The sequence below is a fragment of the Netta rufina genome (assembly GCF_964035555.1).
Source record: "Netta rufina genome assembly, chromosome: 3".
Taxonomy (NCBI): domain Eukaryota; kingdom Metazoa; phylum Chordata; class Aves; order Anseriformes; family Anatidae; genus Netta; species Netta rufina.
Genome location: NC_140125.1, coordinates 90,544,017 through 90,569,331, shown reverse-complemented (window position 1 = coordinate 90,569,331; position 25,315 = coordinate 90,544,017). Strand labels below are relative to the sequence as shown.

General features: G+C 36.0%; 1 protein-coding gene across 1 annotated transcript in view; it reads right to left on the bottom strand.

Annotated features, from left to right (window-relative positions):
• COL9A1 (collagen type IX alpha 1 chain) overlaps positions 1-25,315 on the bottom strand; it is a gene marked incomplete at both ends in the record, with an annotated part of 64,553 nt that overhangs the window by 15,417 nt on the left and 23,821 nt on the right. The window contains 18 exons of the mRNA XM_084284332.1: positions 7,338-7,391; positions 7,495-7,548; positions 8,339-8,383; positions 9,450-9,503; positions 9,737-9,790; positions 9,896-9,949; positions 10,123-10,176; positions 12,213-12,266; positions 13,687-13,740; positions 15,705-15,758; positions 17,131-17,184; positions 17,908-17,964; positions 18,080-18,112; positions 19,881-19,934; positions 21,133-21,186; positions 21,477-21,500; positions 24,578-24,613; positions 25,193-25,246. Coding sequence (XP_084140458.1) covers positions 7,338-7,391; positions 7,495-7,548; positions 8,339-8,383; positions 9,450-9,503; positions 9,737-9,790; positions 9,896-9,949; positions 10,123-10,176; positions 12,213-12,266; positions 13,687-13,740; positions 15,705-15,758; positions 17,131-17,184; positions 17,908-17,964; positions 18,080-18,112; positions 19,881-19,934; positions 21,133-21,186; positions 21,477-21,500; positions 24,578-24,613; positions 25,193-25,246 — 897 coding nt within the window. The remainder of the gene's footprint in view (positions 1-7,337; positions 7,392-7,494; positions 7,549-8,338; positions 8,384-9,449; positions 9,504-9,736; positions 9,791-9,895; positions 9,950-10,122; positions 10,177-12,212; positions 12,267-13,686; positions 13,741-15,704; positions 15,759-17,130; positions 17,185-17,907; positions 17,965-18,079; positions 18,113-19,880; positions 19,935-21,132; positions 21,187-21,476; positions 21,501-24,577; positions 24,614-25,192; positions 25,247-25,315) is intronic.

Genomic DNA, 25,315 nt, shown 5'->3' with positions numbered 1-25,315 from the left:
TACATTACTTAGCAGTTGGCTTTAATCAAGACTTCTGTTTATTACTGTAAAAATATCACAGGAGTTAGATACCAGAATGCCAAGAAATTTAAATATTTTTAGGTCACAATGACACACAATATTTAATTAGCATTAAATGACTCAACCATTTAATTCTGATGAGTGATTATTCACAATAAAGTCTCCTTCATGTCCTGCACCTGAAAGTTACCTATTAGGAATACAGTTATTTCACTACAACAATCCCAATGGGCTAACCCTTAGATTTAGGCTTATGCTTAGTTTCATTAACCAGACTCCCACTTGACCCAATTAAGCATGACTTACAAGCATCTTAAAATATTTAAAAGCCCATTATCCCACATTGCAATGGACAAATTTGAAAAATGCATGCAGAAGTCATGCTTAACAAATTCATTTAGGTAAAAATACATGTCTATATATGTCAAGACTTTTGTCAGGAGGAGAGACATTTTAAAATCCCCATTCAACCTTGATAAGCATAAATATGCTCTTAACTGGATTTTGTCTTCTTAGCTTCACTTCAGGTATGTTAATGCATTCAGATCATCAGTCACATTAGTGTTATAACTTCATCTCTTAATGCAGCCATTTGAAAACACATTCTGGGTAAACCTGACACTGAGTCAAAATTTCAAAGAGTTTAAGCAAATCTTGAAATAAAGTACCTATCTCAAAAAGATTTTGTCTTTTACAACCAAACTATTAAGAAAAGCTTAATAAGTTTTGTACTCTCACCTGTACAGATAAATTCAAACACTGACCCAACACAAGCCTGTTGTGCAAGACACTTTTCTTAATTCAGTTGTCTAAACACATGTGCACTACTTGCTATAAAAGCATGATGCATCATTTAAGATCATAAAATATCAAGAATCAAAGTTATTAGGATGTTAAATGTAAAACCCTGCTATATATAGCTTAGAAAATTTTGGATAAAAGCAGATCTAAGCATTCTAGTACTGTACACAATCAATAAGTTCAAATATAAGTATTTTCTTTGTAATAAGGAAAATATTGTGACATACTGAACAATAAAAAGAAAGAGCTGACTTAAATGCCTTTTACACCAGGTCATAAATGCAGTGATGAGTTCTCATACAAGCCTGGAAAGACTGAGCCCTATAGTTCCAGAAATAGTTAGGTATCCTGGAGAGATCAGAGAACCAAACACAGAAAGACTTTTCCATTCATTCCTTCCAAAACATCCTATTGTGTTAAGGTCATTATCCTTTTAAAGGTCTTTGTATAAGTTCTAAACCTAAAATAAATTTTAAAAGCCCCCCAGATCACCTTTATTTTGCTACCCAGAAGATGCACTAGCCTTTTTGTAAATCTGTATTTTAATCACATAATTCAGTACTACATCTTTGACCCAGAATACTTCATTTCTGATGCAGGAAAGAGGAGGATTAAATTTACAATCAGTGTTAAAAATTTGTCTCCTTGTATATGTCATACCATTCACATCCAAATGCTATGCAGCTATAAAAAAAAAAAAGCAATGTTCCTTCCGTGGAGTTAAACTCATAATTAATGTCTTAAGCACATCAATGTTTCTGCTGGTCATAAAGAATTCAATAAAGTCTTTCATTTTATTTAAATATAAAAAATCCTTGTAGGCACTTTTTCAAACATTGATGCTTTTGATATAAAAAAGTGATATAAAAAAGAATATAAGACCACAACACAGAAGCATGGTGCTTCCTATAAACATGGGCATTATGGCTGTAAGGAGAGATCACTTCAAATTAAGGGCCATCACTGCAGGATCTGCAGGTGTTGTTTCAGAGAGTAAGAGACCATAACCCAAAGAACAACCAGGAATCCCACTGGCCCATGGCATAATTTAAGACTGCAAAGCTTCTTCCAAGTTACTACATTTAACTGAAAGGGCTCAGGGTTAACATTCATGTTCAGCTATTTACCTTAGGTTCCCTTCCCAGAGAATGAATTAAAAAAAAGGCATCTTGAAGTGTCCTCATGTAAACATTTAAAATATGCCAAGAGTCACATCAGAAGAATCTACTTTCTCCCCATTCCCTTCATTTAAGGGACCCCTCGGTACATTTAAAAGCAGATTTAATGTCTCTTTCACAGTTCTGTTAGATTCAGCCTTCGAATGCCACGTACATTACAACGCAGTTTACAAGTTCTGGTTGCCCTTCCTTCAGTGGTCTGGGATGGTTTTCATTCCCACTGAAATTCAGAGGATTTGATTTTTTGTAGGGTTCCCACAGGCACAGAGCACACAGGCACAACAGTTCCTTTCGCTAGTTTATTGATTTCCTTGTGAGCAACTGATCCTGTTAAGGATGCCACTGTTAGTAGAACAGTAATAAGAATGAGGATATCCCCAGCTAATTTCAATCTCACAAATGTGTGAATTTCTAATGAATATCACATCAGTACACTAACTTCATGATAAAGGTGTTTTTTACCCAGGTTACTGCCTATTAAAGAATATGGTCTTTATGAAAAGCCAGCATTTGGATACCTGCTGACAGCAGAGGTATAACACGTCCAAAATTCAATGGAAGCTGCTGTTGGAGGTGGAGGGTTAGAAAGTAAGGTAGCAGACAGGAATCTGAACATGCAGTTTGTAAAGACAGGGGTCAACAGTGGCGAGGCTTGGAGATACTACTCAGGTTTGGGCAGCCCATGCAGTGCAACTGAGAGGAGGAAGCACTGCCCCGTATGAACCACACTGCAGAGCCGTGGAAGGTCAGGAAGCATGGTCACATACACCTAGAGGCTTAGGTCACTGGAAACACAGCTTATCTGACAGGATGGAAGCCTGCATTGTTCTTTCAGCTCTGCTATAAACTAGTATGTCCTCTGGCTATACCCTAAATGTAAATTATGACCCACCATTTGTGAAACACCTCTGAATTATACATACAAAACGTGTCCAATAATACCTACATATATCATATAAGGACATTAGAGGTGAGGACGTTTCATCCTGTCACTGTACCAATACCACTATGCCAAAAACAACTTGGAAAATGACCCATTGTTTCGGTTTGAGTCATCTGAAAAGAATGTCATAGAAAAATGGATTTTAGTTATAATTGATAAGGTAAGATGATACATTTCAGGGTAGGTAAGACAAAGGAAAATGTCTTTTAATAATCAAAAAATGATTTAGTTGAAAAAAAAATCTAAGAAGATGAAAATAGTATTCTCATCTACATTTAAGTTATCTGACATTTCAGAATCAAATGCAAGCTATGTTCTAAGCTCCCTCTTCAAAATGAACAGAGATAAAAGCAGCTCCAGAGAATAAGTCAGCCCAGCCAGCCTGAACCTGAATACAGGGTCACTCATACTCAAAAGCCTCTCAAAGTAAGCCAAGGTACCAAATTTTATGCAGCTACATATGCAACCTCTATTGCTAATGTTAGGAAAACATGCATCACATCCTAAATACTTTAACAACACACATATGCTGGTCTGCATATACATCAACTTTGTGCTCAACTTAATTTAAACATATTTAAATGGTCCAAAGTCTCTTCACTTCTAAACCATAGGATGGGATACATATTTTCTTAACAGTAGCAATTTAGAGGTTAAATAGTTGAAGAGAAACAAGGAACAAAAAATGGGGAGGGGGAAGAAAGGGGGATGTCAGTATTTTCTGAAAAAAAAAAAAAAAAATTAGAAATTAAAATCTTACTAAATCTCAACCATTATGAAAAAAAAAAAAAAAAAAAAAAAAAAAAAAAAAGTAGCTAAGCAGCTGAGGGAGCATGGCTAAATTCCACTGATTAGGAATGACACACTGATGTTTGAGATTTGCTTCCTTTGGGCCACCTGCCAGGATAACTGACTGAGAACAATTTAAATCACAAATGAGTTTGGTAATTACTTGGATTGGCTACTGTAATGTGAAGGAAACATAAAGTTAACTGACAGAACAATTAGAGTGGAAGAGGGAATATTTTTGATTTAGAAATGAAAGACAAAATCTCCATGTCGCTCCAGTTGCTTTTGTGTTTTGCTGAACAGATGAATATTAAACTAAAGAAACAAAATTAAAAGTTTTTCCTTTCATGTGCCAATTAGGTTTTCTAAGGAAAAGCAATGGCAGACTAAAACTGTATTTTTGAAAGTGAGATAAGAATCTCCCAACATGAGTTTGCCTATTTTTTATTAAGTCTAGCTATCCGTTTTTCAGTGATTTAATATCTTCCCTGTGAAATTGTAAATGCTTACAGACTTGCAAAAAATTTTGACCTGCTCTTTATTAACAATACACTTCAATTACATTCCAACAGTTGTTTAATAATGAAAATAACACTGAAATAACGTGTTTTGTGGCAGAGGATGCTACAGCATTTTGTAAACAGTACAGAAAACTTGATTTCTCCCACAAACAGGGTCACTGATTATAGTTTAATGGTGCTCCATTGTGTAACCCCTCAAAAAACTACACACTGATTGAAATGAAGATTTTCTCTCAATAAGTTGTCTTTTGCAAGTAGTTAAATCAGAATAGTCAAGTAAAATTTTAATATAGCACAAACGTAGGCGTATTTTTCCCTAGTACAGATACCAGACTGTGGTTTACTTTAGCAGTCAGCCTTGTTATTCCACCATAGACCTTCATGTCAGGTCCTTTCCTCTAGAGCTCTGGCCCTCAACTACCAGCCACCTGCCTTTCCCCAGTAGTGAAGTACACAGGTAAGTAACATGAGAAAATAAAGTGGATCTCTAATGTAGTTGCTACCGTGTAGATAGGGATATACAGATAGGGAACGAAGCTCTTCCTGCAAAATGTCTTCCAATTCTGAGGAAGAAGCCCAGCCCCTCTTGACTTCGGCCAGAGTCTTCTACTAGGAGTAGTGAAAGTGTACAAAGGGTAAAGGAGAAAGAAAGGAACTGAAGTGAATGCTAAAAAGTCTGAAATATGAAGAAAAAAGACAAGAAAAACACCTAAACAGCAGCCATAAAATCCTCAGGTTTCGAAAGTGTTTGGCAATAAAATTGATCAGAAATCAGTAAATGTTAAAGTTTGTGAGAAAATTTCAAAACCTGAAAGAAATAGAAACATATTCACAAGAAAATCTCTTTAGAGCAATTATAAAGACTTTTCAAAGCTTATTTCCAAAATTTATAGTTTTCTAAGTTTGAAAATGATGGGGTGTGGAATTATTTAACTGGCAGATTTTATTTTTTTCCTGGAAATACAAGGCCAGAGCAGAGGCTGAAATAGACTTAGTACTTACTGCAGAAGGAAGAGAAAATACACTTTATTCTGCACTGAAAATAAATGCAAACACAACTCGGACCAGAGCTCACTGAGGTTCAAAAATCCAATCTTGTGTTTTTACTGAGCAGAAAATCCTCGTCGTTCCAATTTTCTGCATAGAAGTAATGTTTTGTCTGTTTCCAAAGAAAAACAGCTTGCCCTTCCAGCCATACACTGCTTGTAGTCTTCATCAGGAGGAGGCTAAACATAGTTAATATTCAGGACTCTTTATAACTTTCAGGGAACTAGAGATGAGAAGTAGATTACTGCTTAGGGCTTTGCACATAACTTTACTATCAATAATGCATTTTCATTCTCCATTTTGCATTGGCTACAAGTTTTTCTTTCCATGCTTTTGTTCTATGTTCATTTTTCCTAAATAAGTGCATTTTGTAATGACAGGTACAAATGTAATGGTCTCTGAAGTGATAAACAGAAAAATCACTGTATTTAATCGGGGTTACTAATAATTAACCTTGTGTGTCAGCTCCTGTTTGTATGGACTGCTGATTTTGTAAATTCATGCTCAGATTGAGAGGATTAAAAGCATAGTTTAGCAGATTACCTTGCATTATTGGAGTGGACAATTACTTTGGTCTGATTCAGTTATAATTCTTACTCCTGTTACAGGTATACAAAATATCAACAGAAGAACAGAGCTAAAAAACCTTATTATACATCCAACACTTCTAAACACAAACAACAAAATTAATTTTTTTTTAGGTTGGGGGTATGGGAAGCTGAAAGTGCTGTATTCTGCCCTAGTGAACATATGCCCCTATAACCTCCTTTTTGTATCACTTATAGGCAGCTGTGGGCACAGCTCTCATGCAAAGATTTAATCTACAGCACACATGATCTCATGAATTAATGCATCTAACACACAATAATGCAGACCACAGAAGAAAACAGCAGAAAAGTAAGGCTGATATTTGGCTGGTGACTGCTGCATGTTTAGACACAAAAGAGTTAATTTAGAGAACACATCCCTGAGCCATGAAATACCCTTACAGATATATCCCTATCAATAAATCCCTAAGCCCTGTATGAGGATATCCCTACAAATGCATGGGTAAATCACTTATGTACAATAGCAGAAGCTCGGCAGATTCCAGGAAAGTATCCCTACGGTACCAGTGGCAAGAGAGAAGCTTGCAAAAGCAATTTCTTATAGATCCTTGAGCCTCGTGAGCTTTGTCAATGCAGTCAGATTGAATTTTGGTATATGAAAGTTTTCTTCGAATCACTGATCCTTTTATCCCCCACAGAAGGATTAAGAGCAAAGGGAAGTTAGATAGACCTCATGTAACTTTATCCCATGCCAGTAAAACATCAGTGTTTCTAAGTTGAGATAAATGCTGTAATTCACATTAGTAAAGCTGCATTCACAATGCAAACCAGAAAGGGCCAAGGCAGAGGCCCCAGCAGCACACCATCATCCATGACAAATGGTCAGCACAGTTATAGCTCAGGTCACCTGGCACTGTCCTAGACAATGCCCAGGAACAGTTTTGGGAACACAGGAAAGGGACCATTTCCAACATGCAACTTGAGAGTGTGCAGCCTGCTCTTGGATACCAGGGGGTGGGTGTTAAGAGATTATAGCAGTATGAAGACAAACCATGCCAGGCCACTTGACCAAGGGGGCCAAAGAAAAGTCTCTAGTCATTTTCTTTACTAGGCAGGACAGGCCTATGGACCTTTCCTCCATACCCTGCCTTCACGTTACTTGCACTAGAAATAGATACTGTCAAAAAAAAAATCAACACTACTGTTTGGGCTTTTACTCAGCCTATTTAAAAACAAAGACCAGAAGAATGTAGACAAAGGTTTAGAATTTATTCTATCACCAAAGCCAAAAACAGTCACAGGACTTGTGTTTCTGGATTTCTCTGCACGATAATGCACAGCCACCTGGTACAGGTAGAGTGAAAGACTTAGTATTAACCTTAAGAATTAGCATTTGCACTTAATAATATTTGTACCTGACAGCTGCAGCAACAGTAACTTGAGACACTGCAGTGGTAAGTAGTCATTTAGAAAAGTATTCACTACTTACTGGTGGTCCCCGGGGTCCTGTTGGACCTGCTTCTCCCTCTGGCCCCTGTTCACCCTGTTTTCGGAATAGGAATGATGCAACAAATTTGAAAAGTGATTCCTCACACAATGCAAAACATTTCATTTTTCTATGTTTTGAATAAGATTAATGATCTTACCGGTTTACCAGAATTTCCCATCAAACCTGGTACCCCAGGGGGACCTCTATTACCCTGTTGGACAAACGATGAAAAATATCAGCCAGGCCAATGGTTTACTGTTCCATTATAAAATGAGAAGTAAGAAAATCAGTAAGGTCTAAAAATCAGTCTTTACTCATTTTTAACTTTCACCTTTATTTTGGTTTTAGTTCAACTTTTACCTAGTTCCTTCCGTGTAATTTTTCAAAAGTCAGATTTCAGTTGTTTTGTCGTGTATGTACTGACAAAGACCAAATAGACTTGGTTACTGCTCTCAACTCACAAATGGGTAATATCAACCCATGTAATTTCAGTTGAAATTCAGGTCTTAGTCTTGGTCAGTCTTAAGTAATTGAAAAAGAAAACTATTTATTTTCGGCATGACACATTCCACAGTCTCAGTCATATGATTTTTTAAAGCAAAATTTGAAATGGTGCTACAATTTGTTGATACATAGAGACAACAATCTCCATGATTCTATAAACTTATTGCAACTGTGAATATTCTTAAGAGATTCCTCATTTCAAACTGTTTTGAGGTACCCGTGTCACATGCATTCTGTAGCAATCACTTCCATAGATTCAAAAGGAAATGGTCTTTTTAGGTACTGTTTAGCACCTAGAATCACCACAGACAGATCATACAGTAGAAGAATCACTAAAAAGCACACAACTACAGTTGATGAAAGAATGTATTTGGCTCTTTCAGCCAAAGACTTGTCACTTATCACAATGGAAAATTAATACAATTTCACTGAATACTTTAGAACTTGATAAGCACAAATACAGTTTTATAAGAAAGCAAATACTCAAGATGATTTACCTTTGGACCAGGAATGCCTTTCACACCTGGAGAACCTGGCAAACCCTAAAGGAAATAGCATGTTCAGTGTTTATTTGATGTTAAGAGGATTGGAAACAGCGTTAAATTATCTCTTTCTCACAGTAAAGTACTTCAGGTCCTTCTACTTTGTATTGAAGCACTTTTATCCAATAGGCCAACCTTGAATTCTTCTTATAAAGTAATAGAGAGTATTATTTCTCCTTTGTAATTGGCAGAAATAGAAGGAGTCATGCCTTTTTCAGGCTTAGACTAGAAATAGATCCTTGCCTCAGTGTCCCAATACTGGAGGCAGAGTTTAACAGATAAAGTTTGTATACATTTCATCCTCTCCTCACTTGTGTGCAACAGCCTACATGCTTTTACCAAATTTTCTTCCAAGCCTAAGAGCTCCCTTCATATTACAAATCTACTTCCAATTCTGTTTTAATACAGCAATTACTCCTATAGCTTAGTGTTTCAAAGAAGTTTCTACCTAGCTTTTGACAACTGGCATAGCTTTCAAACATGATGAGTTACCATAAGAAGAGTACCTTCAAAAATGGTTGAAAACCCACTATTGATTCCCTATAACCACACTACAGGGATGTACAATGGAAAACAGTTTTTCAGAAGAAGAAAAACAAACAAAACAACAACAACAAAAAAAAAGACGTGTGATGTATTCTAGAAGTTCTGGGCCAGCAGAATATCAAAAGGAGATGTTTGTTCTTCTAGGCCTTGCTAGACCAGCAGGTTGGCTCTTCCAGGTCACCCTGGGAACCTGTGTTCCCCTGTCACTAACAACCAGTTCTAACTGTGGGGTCACACCACAATATCCACAGGGTTTCAGGTATGAGAAACCGTGAGAGAATTGCACACTGGCCACAGACTGAATTCCTCACTGGAGTAACACAAGGAGATTCAAACTTTTGTGCAAAGCAATTTTGCATACATACAACAGAATTTCCCCTTGCACTAGATTTGCTATTCCTTGGCATTTTGGTTAGTTTTTCACTTTTCACTCCAGCATCAGTGCCAAACTAGCCTGTATCTGGCCTTTCTATGATTTGAACTGAACCTAGCTTTCAAAGGAAGAACACCAGATACTTACTGGCAGTCCTTGAGGCCCTGCATCACCAGGAGCACCGGGTTTTCCTGGTTCACCCTGAAAAACATCTTAATTTGTAATTTATGCAAGTCAAACATAAAGGAAAACTTTAATTCTGGAACACAGAGATGAAGTACTTTTGCAACTGGAGGATGGGAAAGTTCATTTAATTACCCTAGTAATGTGCATAAAGCCATGGGCAGCAGCACAATGAAAAGCCCCAAATGAGTGAATAAATCTAGGGCATTACCAAAGCTACATAAATTAAAAGCATGCCAGCTGTGCCTTACCTTTGCTCCAGGCATTCCAGGGATACCTTCCCGGCCATCAACTCCTGGTAAGCCCTTGAAAGAAAAAAAAAAAAATAAATGTTGGAGATATTTCTCGAAGCACTCTGCTATATAAACCAGCATAATGCCAAAGCAAATGAACAAATAACGCATACATACAGACTCTCCTTTAGGCCCAGGGAGACCATTTATTCCTCTTGTTCCTTGAGGACCCTAACAATAATAAAATTAAGAAATGAAAATAAACACATTGAAATAACAGATGCAAAAAACATCAATCCATGCGTCAGATATGGATTAGTGTGTTTACTTACAGCATGTAAATATACAGTGTAATTGGTACTGTCAATGTTTGCAAGCAAACATGATTTGAAATTTGTGCTTACCCTTTCGCCCTTTGGACCTGCTTCTCCCAGTGGACCTCTCTGTCCTTGATCCCCCTACAAAACAAAAAAACAACAACAAAAAAATATATACAAGATTCTTTCAGCAGTAAGACCGGAGTAACCTTACTCGTATTTCTAAGATAAGACCTTTAGTAAATCAACAACAGTACAATTCATTCTAGTGCTTAGAATTTTTATGGCCTCTTTGGTCCCATATCTATCCAAATTCAGGGTTTATCTGGGCTTTGGAAGCTGCACAAAGATCACTCATCCCTTCAGTAGACTTTACCTACAGCATCTTTTATGTGTGAACGACTGTTTCTGAGACTGAATTTGCTTTGTGCCCTTGCTATTACACTCAAGTTTTCATTCAGGCACAGGTTAAAAAAAAATGAGCCCACACTTGCCTTCTGCATCTACTGCCACGTAGTCTGCCTGCCATAGCACAGTGTATATAATGGCCACCAGCAGCATCAGCACCTTTGGAGTCAAAGGCACTTGACTGACAAGTTGGCTGCAGGATCCTTCTCAGGAGGGTCCTGAACCTGTCTCACACAAGGGCCATGAAAACTTGCAGATAATCAGTGTTACCTGCAGCACTGAGGACTTGCAGTGCCCTGCACATAGAACATGCATAGAGAATTAATAAAAATCTGTGACTATCAGAATCACAACTGGGGTGAATAGTTTGCTCTGAGCTCTTCAAAATAACATGAGTACATTTCTTTATGAGTACATTTCATGAGTACATGTACATACATACATGAAATGTACGTGAGTACATTTCAATGAGTACATTTCTTTTGCTCTTTTCATATTACAAAACAAACTTCATCTAAGGAGTTGACTGTAATGTATTTTCCTGTAGTGTATTTATTAATAAAAATACTTAATTCACACTGACGTTGGATGTAAACTTAGAGTTTAGTTTGGGATTTTAGAGTCTAGTCCCTGATTCCCACAGGATCGAAAACTGAAGGGCAGAAAAGTAGACACCTGACCTGCACTACGTTCTTCCCTAGAACTGCCAAAAGCACTGCTGGTTCCTCTCACACACTAGAGCATATATTCATATGGTTACCTATGGAAAGGACAAACCAGACCTGTTTTGATGGAATGTTTGCTGAGGAGGAAAAACTTCAGAGTTATGGGAATGCTAATTTTCTGTTGCATTACAAAAAGGATCCACATTAACTTTCAGTTCATAGGGGCAGTCTGAAGAATCAGCTGCTCAAAACAAATATTGAAGTACAATTGTTGTTGATGTGAAATTGTTGATGTACAGCAACAATTTCACTAATAACAGTAATTACAACAATACCTAACATCTCTCAAATATTCTTCCCAGTAATACAAACTGAAAATGAAAGGTGTTGTGTGCATCAGGAGAAGACTTAGCCTTAACTGAACCAAACAGCATTGTAGCATGCCCCTAGTAACTCCCAGCATGTGATAATTTGGACAGTGTATTAGGAGACAGAACAGGAAGCTTAGTATCTTTTAGTCTACCTGTACATTCACACTCAGTTAAAGCAAAACATCTTAAGCTTATATTACATTAAAAAATGCAGTTTCTTGAAACTCCAGCTGACAAACATATTTTAAAAACACAGCTAAAGCCAAGCCATCCCCTAGAAATCCAGGACTGAATAAGCAAAGATTGTTGCATTCACTTCTTTAACCCATGAATTTATTGGCTATCCCAAACACAAATTCCAGCCAGATTGGAGCGGGGAGAGAAGGGAAGCACACAAATTATCTATACAGGTTTTGTTCTAATGAACGTATTATTTTCTAGAAGAAAAAGAAAAGTAGCTGAAGAATTCCAGGCCACCCTAATGCACAGTAGCACTCAGAATAAAGAGGTTACAATACTGAAAGGCTAAAAAGAGTTCAACTGCACAATAATTCCTTTGGGACAGTAAGTGATTTTGGACATGGTGTCATTGTGAAGACATTTATTCACCTGTGAGGAATCAGTTTAATTGGATTAATCAGAAGCTTTTCTGATTTACAGCCACAAAGTTTCAGGTCGAGCGTCTAACTGGGTAGACCCTGGGAAGTGTTTTGCTAACACACATTCTACTTACAGGTGCTCCAGGAAGACCCTGGGGGCCAGGCTCTCCATCAAGGCCACGAGCTCCCTACAAAACAAGCCGATAACATAAAACATTAAAATGAAGCACTGAGACACTAACAAGCTATGCTCCCTCCTAGCTTGCTGGGAGCTGCAGCTTCTCTGCAGCAGAGGGTAGGTTTTTTGTTTGTTTGTTTTGTTTGTTTATTTTTATAGCACTACATTATAACAGAATAGTAAAATAAAATATTTTTTTAAAAAAGGAATTTTAGTAAAGATTCTTTTAATATATCTTTGTTTTGGTTTGTGAAGTTACAAAAACTATGTTATTAACTATGGAAAAATGTCATTCATCTACCAATTTGTTCTCTAAAAAAATGAGAGAGAAAGCAGGTAGACATTTTCACATGACTTCAGAAAATGTCTGTGCTGTCCTTAACAATACTATTTCCATCACCACATACTAGAATACTACCAAAATGTGAATAGAACTTGTAAACTGCACTACAGCTATTTTACATGTATAACATGTTTCAAGCACACAGTAGAATTGCTACTCAATCATTTTTAGTTGAGAGAAAAAAAAAAGTTTTCAGAAGGATTTACAGAGAACAAGAAACTCCTTGTAAACAGATACAGTAAGTATTTCAAATAGATAAACCAGCACAAAAATTTAAGCAAAGTAAGCCAGTAATAGTTCAGTAAACATGACTGCGAGGTTAGAAACGATCACCAATGAGAAGATTCATAATCAGGACAAATTTGCTATTGTTTCTGAAAATAGCGGGTCTCAGAATAAAGTTTCTGTGACTTCATTTCTGGAGAAGGAGACAATGACACGATTGCTACATATTTTTCCTTCCAGACATTTTGACCATTCAGAGTTAGCAAGATCATAAGAGCAGAAATGTAATAGTCAGTTTAGAATTAACAGTTTGATGAACAACAGGAAAATGACCCAGCAAAGTCAAAGCCCATATAAACATGAATCCCACTGGCAGCAATTTAAGACACCAAAGATCCAAGAGAGAGAGAGAGAGAATGGAGGGGGAACAAATTCTCAATAAAAAATACTGACAAAAACTGGGACAAGGGAAGGAAAAGCCTTCAGCGAGATGCAAATCACAGGAAGGACTACGTAATAAATGTTAGCTTTAATTAAAATGTTATAGTTTACAGCTGCTATAACTTGCAATCTTTCCAGCTACGTACTTGCACACATGCCAAACCACTATAAATCCAAGGATTAGAGGGAATGGTGAGTATGTGTGAAGAGTATGTGTACTTCATTTATCAGAAAGACCATGGTGTGTTTCTTCTTATGCAAAAGTATAGTAGCAATGGAAAAACAGGTGGCAGGAGAAAGAACATGCAGAAAAAGAAAAAAAAAAAAAAAAAAGCAAAAAGGAGAAATTTAAGTAAGGTTAAAAATATTCAGGGGTGTACATTTTTGTATCCAGTCTATTTTATGAAAAGTTAATACTCACTTTGGTACCTTTAGGTCCCATTATACCAGTTATACCTCTGATACCTAGAATGCCCTGAAAATGAAAAATATATTCAAATCATTATTAAATCTTTTAATCAGAACTGTCCTAGTTTTCAAACGGAAGACTCCTTGCAGTCCTACTTGCTTTCTTTATGTTTATTTTACTACTTTCTTAGTACAAAAGGAAAAATCCATCTGTTTCTGTATTTGAATATTTAATTTATATGGTAATTTGACATTTCACTAATTTAAGACTTTTTAAAAGACTAAGTAAACAATCAGGCTGAATGCTACAACCACAAATATGCTTTAACAACTGAAATTACCAAAGAGCTGAAGCACAGTTCTGCGGTCTGTGTAAGAGGAATACATGAAGACCAGGTTTGCAAAAGAGCTGAGTTGTCTGAAGTGAGATATAGGACAGATGCAGAGAAATGCACCAACAGACTTTATAGAACAACAGCAGTAGACAAAATTGGGCAATATTTTTAAAAATATAAGTGCTCATCTTATATGCCCACCAGAGACTAGACTGCATAGACATTGTAGTGCAGCAAGATGCATCATAACTATTACCTCTTCTCTTCAAAATACAGTCAGGTGGGAAAGTTAGTTTCATTTGTGGGAGAGGTGTTATCTTATGTAAGTCTTATCCATCATGTGAAAGTGGTAGATGGTAGGTGCTGCTGTGGAGACCAGATTCCCAATTCTTTCTGTGCATCAGAGCCTTACATTCTTTTATGTAAGAAACATGCAGGAAATTATATGAAGAGAGCTCTGTCAACAGCTTCTCAACCTGCCTCTCTAAGGTGTGGTCTATCCTCTTTTCTATAGGGTATCTATCTGACATCACCTTCTTCATATTAAGAATCTCACATTTTAAGAGGAAACAATGATTTTAAAGCTTGTTTGTAAGGTCATCAACTAACCAGTTGATATTAAGCAGTAAAGTGGAATGGAAAGAAAGTCATTCTCTAAGTATTTTATATTCCTGTTATTGCAGTGATACAAGAACCTTCAACTGAGTTTGGTCCCCATAGGCCCTTCAGAAAGCAGAATAAGCATCTTAGGCAAGTGCCTTCTCTGCACCAAGGCCCCAGGGATACTTTTTTCAGCATCAGACATAAGAAGGATTATTTCATCCTTCTCTAGTCCTAATGCAGTTTTTTGTTGTTTTATGTTTATAGAGAATTCAGTTATTTAGGATTTGGATGTCATGAGCATCAAGGTAAGCTCCCACAAAATGTCACATCTAGATATCAGTGGAACTAGAGAAATAATTCCACACCTAGGAAGAAAGTATAAGAATCCATCAGAAAATAAACTATATAAATTAAATGTGTTATGCCTGAGCTCCACATCTTTTGCTCTTACTCAGAATGACCCCCTTACTTCTGTTACATATTGCCTATGCTGAACCCTAGTAATAGGTCCTCATGAGGACACAAGCTGAGAAGGTATGTGTCAGAACAAACAAGCCAGGAGAAGTACAATAAAATAATTCCAAAATCATAGGTATGATTGAAGGCTACTTCCCTGACATGCAAAAAGGCAGAAACCTGAAAACATCTGTTCTTCCATAGCAGACACTCCACCCCCAAGTCTTAGCAAAGTCTGAATTTCTCAGTTAAATATTTTAAACAAAAACACTAGTTTTGCAAGGCTGAAATTATGGAAAGACAGGAAAAGCAAAAAACTGATTAAAAAAAAAAAAAAAAAAAAAAACTATTTGCACGGTCCAAACATTACAAAACATATGACATGAAATACTTTAAAAATAAGCCATGCAACAATGGTTTTGGTTGGTTGGTTGGTTGAGGTTTTTTTCGTTCGTTTGTTTGTTTTTTACAAATAAGTCTACTCTCACTTTTAACCAATATGGCAGAATAAAAAGAAACGTGTGTGGAGCTTTTATAATATCTCTTACAATAAAAAGAAATAGATAATAGGCAACATAATGAAGCCAATGTGCTTGTAGTAAAAATAGTAAACACTATTTAAGAGGAAATACTTTACTGGTGGGCCTTGAGCTCCAACTTCACCAACGGGTCCTTGATCCCCTTCTTCACCCTGAGAAAGCAAAAGGAGTGCATTTGTAGCTTATCAGTACCATGGATATGCCCTCTCATCACAGCCAATACATTTATTAATTACTGCTCTCTGTCAACAAGCCCTGACTGAAGAAAATCCAGATGAAGTCAGACTAGTTACTCAGAACAATGACAGATTCAGATAGTTCAGGTTCACATTCCGTTTGACTACTAGCCAAAGAGATAATTTCAAATAATCCCCAGTAGTGAGAAAAGTAATGATATTTTCCTCTTTATCTTTGTTCATTTTCTTCCTCGATGTTAATCTCTTTAGGTTTCCTTGTTCTATTAGATTTATTAGATTAAAGTAAAAAGAAGCAATACTCATAAATGTTAAAGAAGGGATACTCATAAATGTTCAAGGACCAGATATGCCAGTAACTCTGCGTCATAATACCACATTGTGTTTCAAAATTTTTCGGAAATTAAAATGGTAAAATGCCTTATCAACTGGTTAACCCCCAAAGTGATTACATGATAACTTCTCTCATACAATAATAGTGCACAGTAGCACAACGCTATGAAATGCCAATTCAATTTGCATAAAAGGATTTTGGAGCATAAGACAACTGTTCAACAACAAGGGAAAAAATATTTCCTAAAAAAATAGCATTCTTTTCAATATAGTTAGGAATAGAGAGCCATGTTGTTTTGTGTTCCTTGTTTGTTTTCTTTAGTTGTTGTTGGTTGGGTGGGTGGGTAGGTGGTTTTTTAATGTTCTCTTTTTTTTTTTTTCAACCAGCATTGAATCATGCATGCATGCAGTCCAAAATTTCTCAAATTTTCATACCAGTTTTTCAATATTAAACAAGGTTAACCCAAATGAAACACCTTAAGAGAGTTCATGTTTCAGACTTCAAGCTGAACCAGATTTGGCTTCTTTATTACAGTTAGAATTTCTCTTTGTGTCTGATCCTACACTATGTCCTTTCCCTCTCAAACATATTTTGCCCTGTCATTCTTCCTGTCCCTGTTATGACTAAGTTGTGCCACAGAACAATTTATCTGGTAAATCCACAGAATATTTCTGCATTTAAATGTTTGGAAGTTTTCTGATTAATAACTTTGACTTCAAGTTCTATAATAATTAATTTTGAATGATCAAAATAAAAAGCAAGAGCAGTATAGCAGCACTGATTTTTGTGTCATAATAAATACAGATTACAGGTGAATGAAGAATAGAGATGTGTCTTTGGTTACTCTGCAGTATTACAAGATGTAATATCTCTTCATGTATGCTATTAAAATAGGTAATAGTTCTAACAAAATCTAATGCTCTTTTTGAAAGGGCTAAACTACTGTTAGACTGTAAAAAGCAGCAGCAGCTTTTCCTTTCATATATATTTTATTACCTTATAACCTTGTTTTCCTGGTTCACCAGATTCTCCTTTTGAGCCTTTCTGTCCCTAAAATAAAATAAGTGTAGAAACCAAAATAAATAATTAGAGTTGATTCCAAATTAAAAATACAGAGTTCTGTAAACCAGACATAGACTCCTCAGAACAATCTTGCTCTTCCCTCCGCAACCCCATTCACCAATGCTTCATCATCCACTCATTTAGTACCATATATTAAGTACCATCTTCAAACAAACCAGTTCCTGAATCTAACAAGACTATATTTCTAGACAGATTAGCATTTCTTTTTAGGCTACCACATAACAATCTGCTCAGGACAACAATATTCCCAGAATCCAGTGAAGAATACAAAAAATAAAATTAAATTAAAAAATCTTAGATAAAATAAAAGATAAAATAAGAGTGTTCCTTTCAATTTAGCATGTTACAAGTTACATGATGAGAAAAAAAAAAAAAAAAAAAGGAAAACAGACTAAGGATTTGGTGGAATATTTGGACTCTCTGGAGTCATTAGATTTCAAATGCTCTGAAAAGTGAACGAAGAATTCCTTCGGATACTCTAATCCTTTCAGGAAATATAAATTTTACTCTGCAGATTACAGCAGCTGTAAGAGATTTCAACAAGAGGTTGTTTTGGCAGTAAAGGGTAGAAAAAACTCTAAGCAATGGTTTTTGAAACTAGCAAATTACCCTTCTTTTAAGATGGCTAATACCCTCCCTAGTGCTTTGAGAAGGTATCTCTGTAAGGAATGTTCAAACAGATTCTCTTACCTTCATTCCCATTAAGCCAGCATGTCCTGGGCGGCCGGGTGGACAAGCGTTGGGACACTGGAAAAGCACCCACATAATTAGTACCACATAGCTTGGATAAGGTTGCCTTAAGGTGATTAAAAAAAAAAAAAAAAAGAGTGGAAAAAAAAAAAAAAGGGTGAACAAATCTTACCAGTGGGTCACCATCTTGCAGTCCAATTGTTCCCTAAATTAAATTAATCAAAATTAGTAAAAAGAAAAATAATCACCCATGACCCACCAGTCAATAGAGTCATTAGGCAAAACAGAAAATACTGCAATCTTAAACTGGAATGAGAAGCACGATCAACCAAAAGATCTATGATATGAGGAGCACCTTGATTGTAGGATTTTATTGTAGGGTTCTAGGTACCTACAAAATCCTGTCCTCTAAGTTGCATCAACTTTTCTGGGGGGGGGGAAATATTATATATATATATATATATATATATATATATATTATATATATACACACATATATACATATATATGTGTGTATATATATATGTTTTATTATTTTTTTTCTTAAGCTACTTAAAAGATACTTTCTATTAAATATAAAGCAAATACGTTTATATAACAGAAGTTATATAGAAATTCAGATTGTCCAACTTTTTTTTTAATTCTCCAGACTTGCTGCTTAATTTACTAATATATCTGTAATTAACCTGATGTTGTAATTTGTAACAGAGGTTTATTATATCCATAGAAGCGTATTCATAACATTTTGATATAACAAAAAAATAATTTTTAGTTTCAGTATTTAGGGAATTATTCTAAGGTATTCCAAGGCTAAGTTCCAAACAATGTAGATTTCAAACGTAACCCAAAACAATTTCTGTGGTCAGGTCTTTTCTTTTTCCAGCTTAATATTGTTTAAGACCAAAAAAAACAACCTTACAGTGAAAATAATCTTCCTACTACACACATAGCAGAAAAGTGAATGTCTGTCAGTTATATTGCAATAAACTGGAGATCTCTGTACAACCAGATGGACTCAGTGGGGGGAAAGCCTTTCCTCATATTAAATCTAACAACTGATGGAAGGGAACAGGAGTGCTTATGAGGCACAACAGGGAGAAATATGACTTCACAGCAGCTGCTTGATTCTCTGAAGCCCAGTGGGATGGAACATTATTTCAGACAGAAGCGGGGTGCTTAAGTAATAAATTGCTCTCCTTTTATACAAAAAGACTTTAAAAAATAAAAATTTAAAAAAAATTGAGGGTATAGTAGGGTCCATAACATCTTTAACTAGAAGATGGTGGCACTTCAGAAACCTAGCGGACAAAGTTGTCAAGGAATAGAAGAGATACACCATTACTGAGGGCTACTGAGGGCTCCTTTTTACCTGTTTCCTAAATACTCTTCTCCACTTAATCATTCACATTTTTTACAATGTCTCTTGCAACTCTTTGGTAACTTTTATGAACAAAAGAAACATGACTTGGATAAAGCCTATGGATATGGGGTCTGTCCAACAGAGGAAGAGTACAGCTTTTTAAGAGACATTAAGAGACAATGAGACACATTTCCCAGTGGCTGTATTTCACAGCACACAGCCTACAATGTGCCTGCCAGATGCTCAGGTTTTCTCTCTCCGGGCAAGTAAATAGCCATAACACAAAGGCATAACAAACATCCTTCCTGTCAAGAGGCTTGGAGAGGACAACCACTCCTCTGGGGAGGTAAAGCACCAGTGTATCTTCCTCATACCCCTTGCAAGTAGCAGTCAAGAGACAAAATAAGTAGCACCTGGGAGCATGTATTTCTCAAGCTCTTGAGACAAACATAATTCTTTTCTCCTCCTTACAGAGACCAGTTTACCGCTACTAAGCTGAGACAGACCATCCTGAGGTCGGTATTCAGTTGTACAACTTAAGGAGATGTTTTGTTCAAGCAGCAGCAATAGAATATAATTCAGACATTAGCACATATTAAAGACAATCACTTACTCGAGGGCCTGGTGGACCTGGTGGTCCTGGTGGCCCCCTCTTTCCTGGATCTCCCTAAAAAAAAAAAAAAGTAAAATAGTTATGTTGATTCATAGTAATAATGACAAGAAGTAGTTACATATTCATACCAAATAACAGTGAGAGATGAAGTAGCTACAGAAGGACAGGCCATGTAGCCAACTGAAACCTGACCCCATAACCAAGCATATGGTTATGGGTTCCCATAGCAGAATGGGAAATGGAAAATTTGGTTATTTTTTTCTACTAGCATTGGACCCATGTTGTACAATGGAAGGAAAAAAAAAAAAAAAAAAAAAGAAAAAAAATAACACCAACTTTCAACTGTTTTAGAAATCTGAAATATCTGACCACAGGATCATCTGTTTATACCTCTCTCTCATAACTGCTGGTTAAGATCTGACTTAAAAAATCCTAGTAGCTGACAAAAGTGCCTAAAGCAAAAAGAAAAAAATAAATAAATCAGAGCCCAAGATGAATTTACAACTTTAGAATCTTCTCCTGTTTGAGGAATGTTGATATCTAGCACTTTCAGAAGTAAAGACAAAACACAGAAGCTCTGCTAATTATTTTTTCTGAATGTCTTTAATTAAGAAAAAGAATAATCTAATCTTCTGACTGAGACCACCTTATAACTTAATACTGTCATTTCTGTATTGTTTAATATGTTATTAAATCAAAAATGAAACAGAATATTAATGTCAAAATATGACACTGTACTGAAGCTAAGTGTACAGTTCAGCATTAAGATCAGCAGATGTAGTCACACTAAATAATGAGACTAAATAGGAATACTGAAGCTCTGTGTTCACTGCCATGCAAATGGAAAACAGAACTAGTACGTGATGGGTTACTGTAACGTACATGTGAGAACACAGGAGTAAAGCTAAAGTTCTACATGTAATAATAACTTTTACGTCCAAGATTTCTGGCAGGTTAGCTTTTTGATTTTAGTTTTCTTTCAATAGGAGGAACATTATATGAATCATTTAATTCAGCTCTACTGGCTGGCCCTAACTTTGTGCTATTAATCACTCTTTATTTCTGATGAGCTTGACCAAACACGATCTTTCCTCTACCAGTGAACACTGCAGAGACACAAAAAAAATATGTTTTCAAGTGCTGTTATAACCCAAGTCATGTTTAGATGGCACAGTAACTACCCACACTTTCTTTAAGTACATTCTAGCAATTGAACAAACCTACAACTTTTAGCAAACAAGGCAGTACTTACAGGTGGGCCAGAACGGCCTACTTCACCGGGAAGTCCTGCTGCACCAACTGGCCCCTGTAACAACCAAGTTCAAGAGTAATTTTAGATCATACAATACCTATATAACAAGTATGCAAGGAGAGAGGATATAGCATTTTCTCAAAAAACAAATTATGCCTTTAGACACAAGTATTATTGTCTTATCTACCACAGACCTAAGCAACCTCAACAGCTGAAGAAAGCATACATAATAGACATAGAACATCAGGATTAAAAGTTTCTTTTTTTCACTGAATTACTTTTAATTACAGATTTTAAAAGATTTATTAAACAGTGTGTTTATGAATTGTAAAGATGATACTTACAGGTGGCCCAAGAAGCCCCTTGCCCTGTGAAATATGAAAAAAGTCAGAAATGTGGAAAGAGTTTCACACCTAGTTGAACTGTTTACCAAGAATAAAGTATTTGGGATAAAAACACACAAAAGCTCTGATGTTTCATTCTGTATTAGAAAACTTGTTTAACCAACATTAGACATCAACTTATTATTAGGTAATCAATATCAGAAGAAAAATTAAATTACTGATTAAGCTGCCTTGAAGTAGCATTTCTTTGCCCTTATTTATAAGCCTAAACTTAAACAAAGGAATGAAGAGATTAAAACATTTGGGTTTAGCTAATCATCAATCACCAAGATAAACACATCTACAGATACATTCTGGGGAAGAAAGTGTGATAGAAGCAGAAAGGCAAACAATATATATAAAACTTCAGGTACTTTGCATTTTTTGTTTCAGTTATTCTCAAGTCCTAACTTGGACAATTAATTCCATTGGATGAGCTTGAAAAACTGTGATAATCATTTATAACTAATGAATGTTGCAGCCAAGGCTTCTGATTTTCTGTTTGCACCTAGCATTTTAGCAATGTAAGCAGTTTATTTTTGTCAGAAACGAGGGCTTTGGATAACCATCCAAAGACAGACTACTCTACTTGCAAAAGGCCACTGACTGAATTCAAAGCAAAGCATAATTACAGCTAAACACTCAATTAATCATGTAGCCAGTATGAGGCCTCAGAAGTGTGCTCACTATGTTTCTAGTAAATGAGGTCTCAGATCAAGCCAAAGACCTGTGAAGGTTAAACAGCCTCACCACTTTGCATTTGTGGTGATAGCTTCTCAAAATGTGTCTGAGAATTGGAATCACTATACTTCAGAACTTCCACTCCTCCACTCCTACCTCCTCCTCTTTTATGTGTGTGTGTGGGAGGGTCATTAGCACAAATTAAGTTTAAATATTAAATTTAAATCTCATTAAAGGCAACCTGACTGGCATTAGCCATTTTGAAAAAGAGTTCACTGGCTACTCTATTCTTCAGCAGCTTAAAGCCATTCATCAAAATGAAAGCCAATATAAAAGGAATTTCCCTAAGATTTATTTTGAGCATTAATCTTTCCATATGGATTCAGCATTTACAAGCTAACAACCAAGGAGCCAGAAAATCAAACACTAGGCTCCTTCCTAAAATCTGAGGTCTACAAATTAACCTTAACCTTAATCATTACAAGGGCAATAACAGGTTCCAGTACTATTATGAGGTGACCAAGTATATCCACCTTTTCTTTACCTTTAAATAACTACCAGTTTTTGACTCAGCATCACAAATATTCCTGCAAATTCACTTTTAAACACAATGCCCAGTTGCTTATTTAACAGAAGCAGAACATCTCCAAAGGCAATCCCTACTGATGGTCACTGAAGCGTGTCACCAGTCTCAGGTCAAAGGTTGCTACACTTCCAACAACAGTCCAAAATCTCCTCAGACTTCTTGTTTTTACAGCATTAAAACATGGTCACCTGAATTAAGTCAGTGCTATTCTGAGTGGAATCAGCATTCACTTTGACAAGCTGGTCCAGTTTGCTGCTTTCCCATACATCTCTGCTTCTAAGTTGAAGAACTTAGCTTGACCCTCTTTGTGCATATTTCATATACCCAATTTTTCTGAAGGCTCTTAAGTTATTCCATCTCTCATTGGTCTGTTTATGATAAGATAAAATAATGCATATTTTCCCCAAGTAATTTTTAATCAAGTCAAGCAGATTTTTACTACAGTATTTAACCTCTAATTCATTAATTCACTTTATAATTCCCCACTTTTTCTCTTACCTAGTAGTCATTTTTATGTATATTTTTTTCCATATCATCTGAGTAACAAATGTGAGAGAGTTAACCTGTTTCTTCTTTCCAGCTACTTATTTTAAAAAATATTGCAAATGACACAGAAATAGTTTCCTCAACATGTGAGAGGGAAAAAAAAAAAAAAAAGAAAAAAAAGAAAAAAAAAAAAAAAAACAACCCTCAAGCCATTCAGTCTACCCAGAATCTACATGTACCTCAGTTTTGCTACTTTCTGTGACTAAATTTAGCTTATCTGTTGAGTCTACAGATAACCTAGCCATTATAAAGGTATTACCTATTTAAATCTGGCTCCATATTTTCAGGCAAGAAATAGCATTCATGAAAATCAAATGCAAATGTCCACACAGGATGATTCATCTTAAGTCTGAACACATCTATAAGGTAACCTCTTCAGGAACAACATTGCAATTTCCTCCATGGACAAATATCAAAATGATTTTGTAATATAAATTTAATAAAAGTTAATGGGTTAGGGTCAAAAATAAAGATACGGTCAAAAATAAAGAATTTCATGAAAAGAAGAGCTGTGCTGGAAAAAAATGCTTCTTTTATGTAATTCCAACAATTTCTGTAAAAGGAATCTAGATCTTAATTAAGTTTTAATTATATATAGACCTATTACAATTCTATACCACTAATGTTCTTCCCGTACTCATTTTCCTTGAGGTTTTTCTGGTTTCCTGTATAACCTAAGTTTCTACATACCAACTAGCATTTGCTTCTCTAAACCTGTAAAATTCCTAGAATTCACAACTCTTTACAGCCCCCAAAAATCAATGTTAAATCCATCTGCATGTCAACCTGCCCAGTATTCTTTGCATGTCCTCTCTCATTTTTCATCTTTTTTGCATACAGAACAGTACAGAAAGTCATATACAGCATTTGCACTTGAGTAAAACTAATTAAACATATGGTGAAGAGCTGAAACAGGAATGACTGTACATAGACTAATTTATCCCAATAAAACGTGGGCTATCTTGTTTCTACAGCACTTTCACAAGTGGATGGAAACCAACAGTATCTATGCTTCCAAAACTTGTGACCACATCACAGACAGGCTTTTCTTTTCTCTAGCATACAAACCAAATGTATCCTCTTTGATAATATCTGCACATTCTGATACAATGGAAAAAAAGGTTCCTCAACATGCTACTTCATTATCCTGTGAGTTCTTTGAAACCTCAGATATAGTTTACGATCAGAATCCCTCATACTGATAGTGAAGGTCTAAAAAGCCTCCTCGTATAGTAAATGTATGGCTTACCGGAAGTCCACGAGCACCTGGCAGTCCTGGCTCACCCTTGAAAAAATGGAGTTTTGCAGAGACATTAGCACAAAGTTTTGTATGCAACGTACAGCTCTCGTCTTTTGGAGGGTATTATTTAGTGGACATGTTCTGCAAGTATTATTCACTTAATGCTACAGTGGTTTCAGTGAGACATAACATAAAGGAGACTCTCAATATTAAAAGGATACACCCTCGTTTTTTTTTTCCCCTCAGAAAAGAATCAAACACACTAGTTACTCTGACTTCTGATGTATATTTCATTTGTCTGATTGCTGGTGAAGTTAAGTTTCACTGTTCTTGTTCCCACTGCATACAATTATGAAATGATTACAATTCAACAAGAGGTGAAGAGCTTTGCCACTATTTATGATGCTCAGTCTTAATGTTACCAATGTAACATCACCATTCCCTTACTGCTGACAGAGGGAATGGAAGTTGCTTTGTAGTATGAGATAAGGAACTAATGGGACCAAGTTCTACAGATATTTTAATATTGTAGGAAAGGCTGCAGCATTTCATTAGTTGCATAGATACAAACAAAATCCTGATAAAATGCCTGTCCCATAATTTCACATATAATTTTGTTCTTACCTTCTGTCCTTTTGGTCCTGTGGGTCCTTGTGATCCATCAGGGCCTGTGAATCCCTTTGAAAGTATGGATAAAATGTTAATTTAAAGGCTACTTGAGCTTTTCTTAATCACAACAGGAAACAT